The sequence below is a fragment of the Vitis riparia genome, chromosome 9, assembly GCF_004353265.1.
Source record: "Vitis riparia cultivar Riparia Gloire de Montpellier isolate 1030 chromosome 9, EGFV_Vit.rip_1.0, whole genome shotgun sequence".
Lineage (NCBI taxonomy): Eukaryota > Viridiplantae > Streptophyta > Magnoliopsida > Vitales > Vitaceae > Vitis > Vitis riparia.
Window position 1 is genome coordinate 11224314 of NC_048439.1, and position 12839 is coordinate 11237152.

The window sequence follows — 12839 nt, forward strand, 5'->3', positions numbered from 1 at the left end:
TATTTAAGGTAACGTCTTCCCAAAAAATCCAAAAATAAGAATTTAAATTCTTGTTTTTACAACTGTTTTTAGAAATAATTTTATGTTCTTTAAAATAAAAATAAAAATACAAAAAACATGTTTGATAATAAAAAATTATTTTTTATTTTTTTATCGTAAGAATAAATAACAGAATATTTTTAAAAAATATTTTTTTAATTATTTTATATTATTTTTATTTATTTTTTAAACTATTTTAAGAAATAATTGATATAAAAATTACTTTTAAAAATATTAAAAATAGGTTAAAAATATTTTAAGTTTTCAAGCAAACTTTTAGCCTACAAAAATCATAAAACCAATTTTTAAAAAATATTCTCAAAAACTATTTTTTTAAAATAATTACCAAGCAAACCCTAAATTTCCAAAATCTAGATTTAATATATTTATCTACAAATAATTAAAATTTTAGGTATTAATTTTTAATGGTACATGTATTTGATCATTTTAAATTTTAATTTTAAAGTGAATCAAAATTTAAATTATTCTTAAACGATCCTCATTTATTGATTATTTTTAAACGTGGACATGAAAGAATACTTTTCCCAAAAAAAAAAGAAAGAAATATACATGAAATCGTACGTGTGATTGATCAATTGGTTCACATACTATTAGAATGAAAAATGTTGCTTTTATTGGTGAAGAAAACGTGAAATTGAAATGGAGGCATGAAGACATACCAATGAAGCTGAAAAAAAAATCTCAAAAAAGTACAATCATTTCAAACCATGCGTTCTATGTGGTAAAATCACAGTGCCAAGCGGATTGATGCAGGAAAGTTACACTGCCACGCGCGTGATTCATGATGGTTCACAGTGGTGAGAAGTATTCCAACACCTTGGAAATTTAAACAATGAGCCAAAGGCAATTTTGATTTAGAAAATCAGTTGCAATTAGGAATGAAAGGATAGGTTTTTTTCATAAAAATATTTTATAATATTTATATATTTAAAAATTATATTTACTTTTAATAAAATATTAAAATTAAAAAAATAAAACGAGTAAAATGAGTTGAGCACGAGAATTTCTTACATTCATCTCCTCCACCTTGTTACCTTTAATTTTTCTTTTTAGTCGGATGGGATGATAATAGATATAATAATAAGTATGACAAGAATGAGAGAAAGTAACTCGTACCAAACCCGTCTTATTGTCATCCCATCTACGATAATGAAAATTCTAATCATTCTTTAATTTAATCATTCATATAAATACCAATCGTCCTCTAATTTAATCATTCATATAAATAATATTGTTGCATTGTATCGTAGTGTGACTAAGTCATAACGGAGGACACTTTTTCTTTAGTCGATACATATCCTCATTTAGAAGGTGAAAAAATTCATTAAACTCGAGCTCTACACCAAATCCACGCATATCAGGTTTACACCCAAACTTTCAACCCATCTTTATCAACCATAAAAAGTATGCATTAAAAAATATTACTAATCAACAATGGACAAAATCTACCTCCCATGGTGTTGATGTTTGACAAGGTCGAAAAAGATTAGAATAATTTTTAGATGGGCCTCTTCTAACCTCAAGCAAAAGCCAATGTTAGTATTCACAAGCAATGATGGCATGCACGAACCCTCCTCAGATAAATCAAATTAAGGTTAAAGGCAAAATATCATGTCAAGGAAACTCAATGTTAAATGTGATCTTATCTTCTAAGTAATGTCGAGGTGGAAATGATTACAAGAGTCCATTTGACACCTTGTTCTATAAGTAACTCTCTCATGTGTTGATGTGAATCAAAAAGAAATTGTATTTGTTCACTCATGCAATAAAATGTGTGCATCTACAATAAAAACTATTAAGCATATGTTTAGAATGCAATCAAATTGACATCCATCACTTTAATTTTTAATTTCAAAACCTAATATGGGTGCATACCGAGGACTGGCATATGTCCCCTTGATTTTTTTCTTTTTTCTTTTTTTTAAATATCCATGGGATTTGAAATCCGAAGAATTCCTTTGTTGCCACTAGGCTATGGATATTTTATGTTCATTTTTTGCGCCTAGAACTAAAGAGTTAGTTGTTGCCCCCTCGAGCTATTTGTTTGCTCCATCATTACCTCCAATAACCATTAATTACAACTATAAAGAGCAACCTCTCCATCTATGGTTTTTAATTGATTTTGACATTCACCTATCTCTTTTTCCTTTCCAAGTCATTCATACTTCATTTCCTCGGAGTATGATGTTTCATTCTAATGTGAAATTCTATTATTTCAAGTTAAATACGAAATGCAAGTGTATAATTTGGTAGCATATAGGGTTTTATAAAGAGCATAAAATTTGATTCATTTATACCACCATGGGAGATTATTCTTACTAAATCATAAACATTTAAGTAGGACAAATTCATCTAAAAATATAAAGTCAAATTCTAACTTTGATCAACTTTATTTATGATTTTAATTTTTATTTATTTCACACCTTTATTATTAAGCATATAACATTATTTCTATTATATTTTATATTTAGAAAATGAAAATTAAAAAAATATGGAGGTCCAAATAATTTATATTTTTTCCGACTTTTTCCCTTCTTGAGTACTGTTTGATTTTATTATTGAAATAAAGCTTAAAATCAAATCCAATTCCACAATTGAAAAAGAAAAAGCCTTCACGTCTGCACATCCTCCACGTCGTCTGCGCAGACGTTCTGGTAAAAAAGTGGGCTTATCTTATCTGATCATACAACCAATAACTACTGGAGAATCAGTCGACATGACAAGATATGTACTGTTAAAATGAGCATTTTTGGGTCAAAAGCAATGCTTTTTGAAGGAATGAAGTGATCCAAACAGGACGGATCGCAGAGGTGTCGAGTCGATTCTGAGCTCAAAAAGCAAGTAGGACAACCAAACTGAGGGAGAAACACCAACCACAATGCATGGATTCCAAGTCTGCAAAGTCTTGTTCACATTACACCGTGTGTGAACACACCCTCTTGGCATTCCAAAAGTGCCAAGCTGTACCATATTATATCATATCAAGAATAGGAAAAACGCCAGAAGCTAGGCATAGGATGATTGAGGTGGATGGACATTTTGTTGATTCACTAGACGGATTCTCACTTCTTTTCGTGCAGCCTTAGCCTTTATCTTCTTCACCCATAAAAGAAAAAAAAAGTAAAGCTATTTATATTTAGTATTTACCACACTTCTTTGTTAATAAAGAATGAAATTGAGAAATTAATTTCTTTATATATATTAATTAATTATTTTTTTTTTCTTTTTAATCATATGCCAAATATAAATAAGAATCTACCTTTCATAAAAATATAATAAATTATGAAGAATTTAACTTGCATATATAGATATATTAAAAAATTTAAGTGGATACTTTTCCGGCTTGCTCTTGGAATTAGAATGGAAATGTATTGATAACAATATTGACAAAATTGATCGAGGTGGAATGAGTCATTGGGAATACAAACCAATGAAATCCCTACAACATAATCCTTAATTCATTACTCATTCACTCATTTTCAAAGATTTAACATTCATGGCCAAAACCACTTAGTAGAGTCTTCCATTCATCAATTCCGAAGAGGCTTGGAAGGAAGTCGAACTCTCTTAAATGAAAACAAGAAGAAAAAAAGGATTTTGCAAAAGTAAAGATAGCATTGATCCTTCTAGTTCCATCACTTTCCATACCTTTACACGTCACCCATTTTTTGTTTATCATAACCTCTTTTGTCCTCTTCATATTCCTTGCCCTTTTATCACTTAGTAGTAGCATGAGGTATCCCACCCTTTGGAAAAAAAATTTATTACAAATCTCATAAATTTTTGTAAATTATATAAATACATTTTAAAATTGTAGTTAATTATATAAAAGCAAATGTATTATTATAATTGATAATAAAGTCAATCGATATCGGACTCAGACTTTATTTATCTAGCCCTGTCTAGTCCTACAAATAGCATTAGTTTGTTTGTTTGGTTCATAATCTCATATCATATTATAAGTCATCGTTATGGTTACTTTAATTTATAGTCTCATTCTCAATTTTATTTTATATATTTATGTATATATATATATTGGCTTTGATAGGAAGTGATTATATTAAGATGTATGATGTGGAGAGAAGGCACAAAAAGTAGAGTTCCATTATCGATGTTGCAACATTACACAAAACCAAGCTCAATAGATCCAGAATGAAGCAACTCCTCAATCATCTGCTCGATATGATCATCTTCAAGAACTTTGAATTCCTCATCTTCCCCACCCACCCATTTTCCCTGTACTTGCCGTCGTCTCTTCGCCGGAGATCCGACACCCACCTGGCAATTTCTTGCGGCCATGCCATCAACTGTGCCAAAATTTGGAGAGTAGTGAGGTTGTTGGAAATCTGTAGCTAAAGGGATTTTGGCCCCTTGAGGTGATGCCATGTAGCACCTCTGCAATTTAGCAGTGAGAGTTGCTGAGAGAAGCTTGGAAGAAGATGATTGTGAGTCGTCGGAATTGTAAGTGAAGTTGGTCCGAGCTCTTGGCCCACACATGAGCCTGGCTGCTTCGTCGTAGGCTCGCGCCGCGTCCTCCGCCGTTTCGAATGTGCCGAGCCATATTCTAGTCTTCCTGTGCCCAAAAACAAATACAAAACTTAAATGTATACTTCTTCCATGCATTACGACAGTAAAGTGCATAACGCCCAAATGAAAGAAACGTTTCTTTTCATGTCAAATATCATGACAGAACCGTTCCCCTTGGGTAAATGGTGTTAGAAAATGAGAATTACAGTTGGGGGTGGCGGATTTCAGAGACCCAAGAGCCCCAATGCCTCTGTCGGACGCCTCGATAACGCTGTTGTTGTCCAGCCATGCCACTGAAATATGGAAACGTTTCTGAGTAGGTTTCCGAAGAAAGGATGGAAGAAGACGGAAGGAAGAGAGGGGATTTATTGGAGTTGGAGGCTCGAGGGGCGGGGGGCGGGGGTTTTGTAACCACGCTTTTGAGCCTTGCAGTGGGCTCCACAAGGGTTTTAGTCTCCTTTTCTTTTAAACTTTTCCACGTATATACAGTAAACAAAGATTTTTCATTTCCTTTGCCCTACTCTTCAAGAAAAGCAATAAACATCAAGGATCCAATCATTTTCAACTTTTGAAAAATGATTCTCATTTTTTAAAAATTATATATATATATATATATATGGCCTTTAGGCAGAATTTATGGTTTTTTTTTTCTTTTTTATATTTTATAATATTTTTAATCAAAATGAAAATATTTTATTTTAAGTCAAATGTTTTTTCAGAAAACATTGGATTCGATTTTTAAAATATTTAAAAGCATTTTCTAAATTTTATCAACGTCTTTTTTTTTTCAAAAACATTTTTTAAATTAAAAACGTGTTGAATCTCTTCCAAATGCACACTCTAAGTTGTTGACTTAACTAATGATATATTTCTAACAACTTCTAGGTTCACATCATAATTTCTTAATGCCTACGAATATTTGGTATTGTGATTTAAAAATTATTTTTTTAAAAATAATAATAATAATTTTTAAAAATTTATTACATTTTTTTACCTTTGTTTTCTTGATAATAGCTTTTGAAAAAACAAAGTGAAAGAGAATAATTTTTGAAAGTTGTTTTGGCCTATTTGTAAAAATAAAAGAGAAACATAAAAAAAACAAAAATAAATAAATAAATAAATAAATAAATATATATATATATATATATATATATATATATATATATATATATATATATATATATATATATACTTGTTTGTAAAATTTTAAATACAATATTATATTTATAGTTTTGAATGATTACTTTTAATTTAAAACACCATATTTATGAAATATGTTAAAATTTATATTTTATAATATATATTAAAATAATATCCTTTTTTAAACAAAAAAATAAAATTTATATTTTGTAAAAATGATTTTTTTTCATTTACTTATAACCATGAAACTATGTTCATCTTTAATAATAAGAATCAAATCAAATTTAATTAATATTATATAAATTAAATTCATAGCTTCTTTAAAAAGCTAAAATAAAAAATTATTTTTCAAAATAATTAAAAACCATTATTCAATGGAGTTTTTAATTTTAATTTTTTTTTAAAATAATTTATCAAACACACTTATACTTATATTTAGAAAATACCAAAAGACTATTATTTTTATTTATTTTTTTAACTCAAAAATAATTTTTAGAAACAAGCTTGACAAAACATGGGGTAAATGGATTCATGTGATCTGCAAGTCACATGGCCCTATTGTCTCTGTTGCAGTCTTGTAGATGTCATGAATTGTGTGTGGTGTGACTTGTGAGTGATGTGATCCTTTACTAAACGTAGGAGACTACTTTATCATGAATGGCAGAAAAAGACAAAAACAAGGTTTGATGTAATTTGCAATCTAGAGAGATGTGGGATTTTGAAAATTAAAAATACTTTCAAAATTGAATTTTAAAATTTTACTTTAAAAGATAATTTTAGTAATTAAATTGAATTTAAAAGTCTTAATTGATATCTTTAAAATACTATGACTTGTAAAAGAAATCTTGAATGGAATGAGCTCATAGGAAAATATAATTTTTACGATGCTCCTCAAGTAACTCGACATCTTCAGTAATAGACTTGATCGGTAAAAGATCCATTCTCTTGCTGCATAAAATTTGTTGAAAGGGATTTGTAACAATGAAATAACCATGTTCTTCGCATTTGTTTGAAAATCTCTACTGATAATCCTAACTTTTCAATATCTGATCTGATTAATAAGTGGGTCGGCACAAATATTTATAATATTTTAATAAATATTTATAAAAGAAATGGCATTTTTGTGTATTGTTGACCATTAATTCCATTGTTTGATCATGCAATTCAAGCATGCAACAGAGATAATGACAACTGCGTGCTATTGTTTCCCTTTATTCAACTCCACCATTTGCGCTTTCCAACATGCCATGCTGGTTTGCTCCTCCGAGTGCCATTTTTCCCTTTAAAATATAGACCAAGTGCTCATGATCCATGACTTTGAATTGAACTCCCACCCAAAATTAACAAAGAATTTTTGTATCATATTGGGTTGTATTTAAGTCTCTATCTTTGACCCTTTCATATATGAACAAAAAAAATTCTTTTAATAAATTTAGTAATGTAGCATTATTGGATGTTAAATTGTTAATCTCATTACATTATTATCAAAAAGTAATAGTAAGTTATTAAATGTGAGATACATTTCTTTTCTTTTTTTTTTAAATAAAAAAATAATAATAAAACTTATGTAAGGTATAAGAATTCTTGCAAATTTATATTAAAAAGTTGATACTTCAAAAAATTAAAATATTAAAATATTAAAATCATTTTATTTACTCTTTAAAATTTTAAAATTAAAAAAATATATATATTTAAAGACATAAAATAAGTGGTTGTTTAATAAACTAACTTAATAACTTAAAGTAATTTAAAAACTTAATTTAAATTATTAAGTAAATTAAATATAATTGATAAAATAACTTAATAATATGACTTAAAAGTCAAAAACAATTTTAAGTAAAAATTATTAACTTATTTTTAAATTTATATCTTCATTTTGCATTTTACCCTTTTTGTCTTAGTTATCTCTACGATTTCTTTTATTATTTTACAACTACCATTGTGATTCAACTTCTTTTACTCTAATTATAATTTATGAAAATAAATATTCTAATTTGATAATTTAGAATAAATTTTAAGGTAATTTTATCATATATTCTTAATACTTAAAATAATAATTAAGTAATAAATTTTAAACTAATAAGTTAAGTATAATTTAACTTAAAGTCAACTTAATTTATTAAATAATAAATATTAAGCTTTACTTAACACCTTCTAAAACTACATCTTTTTATTAAAGATTTTGTTAATATTTTTTATTTTTTATTTTTAAAAAGGAAGTGGCTAGTTAAATAATTTAGAAATATATATGATTTGGAAAGTCACCCACTGCAGTAAGCAATGTGATGGGTATAAATTTAAGGGCTAAAAATTCATTTTTTATTTGATTTAGTTATGAAAACAGTGAAGCAAGGTGCCTTGTGGAGGTGGTGGGATGGGCCACCAACAATTAACTTGAGTGCTCGTGTTTTATCAAGGCATTGGGAAAAAAAAAAGAGGTGCATTGAACTTGTTCCATCCAGGGCCTAGTGAAATGCAAAGCGACATCATTTAGAAATTTAGAACATCAAATGGGTAGGATCAAAGGATTCCTGGGTATCCCAACCACCCCCTATTTGCATTCACGTGTTGGGAAAATTACTGTACTTTTCGAATGACGTTGCCATGTGGCAAAATAATGGCTATTTTCTTAGGATTAATGTGCATACAATGAACTTTAAGAAGGGAAAGTCGAAGTCAAGGTATGGTTTGTTTTTTGCGTGCAGCCTAATGCGACAATATTTCACATCGCATACAAAAACAAGTTCTTCAAATGAATAGTATTTATATGAGAGAGTGAATATTTATAAAATATGATCAATATCAATTCTCGGATTTGATGTGGGGTCCCTGTCTACCTAGTCCACAATGTATGTTTGTCCGTTTAGTTCCATAAAATTGTAGGACATAATAAAATTGTCGCATCTGCATGAAGGATGATTCTGATATTTTATGTCAAGTAAGAAAAAAGATTTCTCATACTATATGTACATCAGTATATAGATATGAGTTATTCCTAATTATATAGATATGTTTTAAAGTTGTACGGATTCATTGGATCTGAAACAAATAATATTTTATATGGGAGAAAATAGATGGTCGTAAATACTTTCTAATATAAATAAAAATAAAAATATATCAACTTGAAAATATTATTTAAATGTTCTAACTTTTAATCTTTTACTTTTGTATTTGTTGGAAAGTAATTTGGGTAAGAATGGAAAATTGAGGTCAAAATGATAAGACAACTATTTTAAGAAAAAGAGATGTTTCGTGTCTTAAGACACAACTCATCTAACAAAGAGGTCTAATGTCTTAGAAGATCGAACCTCTCTAATGGCCACCATTTACAACTATAGATAGAGGATCCTCATTGCATTTCTAGTTTATACGTAAGGCTCTCTCTATTACTTCTCTATCTGGTAACTCATCTTTCAACTCTAGTCAAACTTCCTTTCTAGCATTCTACTCAATCATTCATTCAATTAAATATTTAACGATCATCAAGTGATTCATTATTTTCTTGTGATTTGGAGTACTTAAGCCACAAGAAAATGATCATTATATCTAAGAGATAATCATTGTAAACACCTAAGCGAGTTGAAATTTGTATTAAGGTTTAGTCAAACTCTCACCTCAATCAATCTACTATTTTTAAGTTTTATTTTATTTTTGCATTTTCATATAGAAAGTAGAAGTCCACCTAAACAACATTATTAAGCCAAAATATTTAACGAAGATTAAAATCTATTGAGATTTCAAACAAAAAAAAATTAAAAAGGGAAAGTCTTTTGATATTTTTAATATGCCATATTTTTTACTAAATTGTTATAATGAAACAGATTTTTCCGAATAGTCAATCACAATATTTTAATTTTATAATAATAATTTTTGAAATGGATAGTATGCCATAATAGAGAAAATTTTATAATTTGCTTGTATAATTTAGTAAGGTCTTATTAATTGGCATTTTGAGGATGTATTGACTCTATGAAATTTGAATAAAATCTTATCATATTTGCTCAAACATTAAATAGAAAAAAGCTTTTGCTTCTATTTTCTCATATAAAGCATGGAGATTGTTAAGTTGTAATAATATCATTCTTAAGTTGATGGTCGGATCACCCAAATGATAACTTTTAAAATATTCCCTCTTAGGTGTGATGTTAAATGTTATAAAACGTTTGGTCAATCTTCATTAACATCAATTGATTTTCAAATAAGATAACTACAAACATGGAAAAAATGAAACATAATAAAAAATTATTTTCATTATATAAAAAGGAATAAAATTTGATCAATCATGAAAATCTATCAAATGTTAATTATATCCCTTTTTCTCCATTCTTGTTGAATTTCCTTGATTCATATAACGCTTGGGGCAAACAATTTTGTTATGAAAAATATGAATCGAAATCTAATAGAAAGATATTAGGGGTTGTTTGGTAAAACCTAATATTTATTACTTAATAACTTAAGTTGATTTAAGTTAAATTATACTTAAAGTCGTTAATTTATAATTTATTATTTAATTATTACTTTAAGTATTAAGATTATTTAATAAAATTAACTTAAAATTTATTTTAAATCATCAAATTGACATATTTATTCTCACAAATTTTAAATAAGGTAAAGAAAGTCAAGTAACAATGAAAATCGTGGAGCAGTAAAAAAACTCATATAGGTAATTGAAGCAAATACAGGTAAAAAGATAAAATAAAGATATAAACTTAAAAATAAGTTAATTGTTTTTACTTATTACTTAAAATTATTTTTTACTTTAAGTTACATGTTATTTTACCATACCTAATTTGCATAATGACTTAAATTAAGTTATTAAGTCACTTTAAGTTATTAAGTTGGCTTACCAAACACATATTTAAGCTCCAATTTAATCCCTTTGTAAATTACTCCTTAATAAAGAATGACTCCTACTGATTCCTAAAATTGAATAAAAAAACAAGGTATTAAATTTATATTTAAGAAGAAAATGAATCTTTTTTACCCAAGGATCAAAAAGAAAAAGGGTTCAAATCTTGTAGGAAAATGATTTGCATGCAAAAGTGGGGAAAGCCCTATAAATCCTCAATACCATTCCCATTGGATGTAGATGAGCTTTTATTTTCCCCTCTACTTTAACTCTCAAGGTTGTTTATCCTTTGATTTTTCAAAAGGCAGGCCTAGAAAAGGTGTTAATTTGGGAAAATGGAAAAAGGTGATCAAAGATAAGGCATGCTTTGCTAGCTAATCAAATATACAATTCCGAAGATCTAGAAAAGCGATTTCTTTCTTGCTTGCCGTACAAAACTAAACCTGTGTATATGTTCCTTGCTTGCCATTTACTCCACCATCATAATTGTGTGGTGGCCTTCACCTCCATCATCTTCCATGGAAACTTCCCAAGTCTTGAACCAAAAATGGGACATGTGTAAAAATCCTGGCCATGCTACACATTTTTGTTTTTGTTTTTTTTTTTTTTTTCCCTTGGTGCATGAATATAACCCCACTTCTTAGATAATATTTGCATTTTCCATCCCCTATTTATTTATTTCTTGTTAGATATTTCAATTATGTTGAGTTCCACCATAGTGTTAGAAAAAAAAAGTGTACTAAGAAAATGATTTTCGTAATTTTATTATAAAAAAAATTAGAAGAAAATTAAATCTAATTAAAATTAATATAATTTAACTTTTTTAATATTTATATAAGAAAGTTCAAATAAATAAAATAAATTTAAAATGATATATAAAAATAATTTATTAATTTAATATCAACTTTTAATAACCAAAATTTGTAGCATCAGCTCCAAGTACACTATAGCAAGAATATCTTCTATCAAACATATAGGTATTAATTTACTGATGGAATAGCCTATTTGACTTTCTCCATGCCAGGAAATTTGCATACAATGCACCACTCTAGTCAAGGCCATCTTGATTTGACGCCAAATGTAGTTTTCCTTTTGAATTTTGGAAAACTACTATCAGTGAATCCCACAAGATCTTGAGATTTAATGACACCCATTAGTTGGGGCTTTTCGATGTGTCAACTTAGTTGACAAAAAATTGGCTACATACGATGAATTATTGTCAAATGGATTATTATTGTTTTATGGTTGACTAGTTTAGATGAAGAGAAATTTTTATGTGGTCGTAATTAAATGTTCTGTTATTTTCACGTCCTTACAAAACTGGAACAACTTTATGATATGATAGAGTAGGTGGGTTGAACATAATTTTGTATCAAAGGCTCAAACTACTAAAAAAAAGTTAGAAATTGTGGGCATAATTTGAATCATAAATGACTCTAAGAAATTTTTTGTCTTGATCTATGAAACTTCAAAGAAATTTTTGTTTTGATATATGAGACTTCAAACGGATGAATAAGTAGTCCAACCAATTAACCCCAAATTCAATTTTCTTTTTCAATTATATGAATATCGAGTCAAAATTTTATGAATCTCATGCATAAGATTTTCAATTGCATAGTAAACACAAGACATAATATGGAAAAACTACCTAACGATCTATTAAGGGTAAAAGACTATGGATGGTCTCTCTAGTCCAAATGATTTACTAAATATAAGAAGATAAAATACAATTTTACATGATTGAATGCACCTACTTCCTAGGATCTTAAATCAATAATATCTGCACCTATCTTCCATGTCCCCGACACAATAATTTAATGCGCTCTTTGGTTAGTGAATCCTTTGAAGCCCTTATCGAACTTGGAATGATTCAAATCCAAAACTTTTCAAAGCCAAGGGACTTTCAAGATCTCCTTGAAAGTATTAAGAGATAGAGGGTTGAAGCTTTCTAGGAATGACTAAGCTCCCTTAGGATTCATGAAAGTTTCTCTAATTTTTTAGTAAAACAAGCTTATTTATACTTAAAACACTAGGAATTAATTATAAAGATATTCTAATTTTTAAAACATTCTAAAACATGATATTTTTTAGTTAATAAATATATTAAGATTATCTTGTTGAAGATATTGATATATGTATGATATAATTTATCATATTTGACAATAATATAATTTATATTGATAAGAAATGTGAATTTTATAAGTGTACATTCATTATTAAATTACATTAAATATTGTATTTCATTAAATGTTAACTTATACAT

The 12839-nt window shown here is 27.9% G+C and overlaps 1 protein-coding gene across 1 annotated transcript; it reads right to left on the reverse strand.

The window, feature by feature from the left end:
• Window positions 1-4135: 4135 nt before the first annotated feature.
• Window positions 4136-4945, reverse strand: LOC117922539 (ethylene-responsive transcription factor ERF003-like). Its single transcript, XM_034840684.1, has 2 exons — window positions 4794-4945; window positions 4136-4633 (listed from the first exon to the last, which is right to left on the reverse strand). Exons 1-2 carry the CDS (start codon window positions 4874-4876, stop codon window positions 4183-4185), a joined length of 534 nt encoding a protein of 177 aa, XP_034696575.1. The 5' UTR covers window positions 4877-4945; the 3' UTR covers window positions 4136-4182.
• Between the last annotated feature and the right edge of the window lie 7894 nt (window positions 4946-12839).

Bases quoted from the DNA above. Each gene is read 5' to 3' on its own strand.
- LOC117922539 (XM_034840684.1), bottom strand. From the start codon at position 4,876: ATGGCTGGACAACAACAGCGTTATCGAGGCGTCCGACAGAGGCATTGG. The intron at 4,634-4,793 runs GTAATTCTCATT...TTTTGGGCACAG, and splicing joins GAAATCCGCCACCCCCAACT to GAAGACTAGAATATGGCTCG.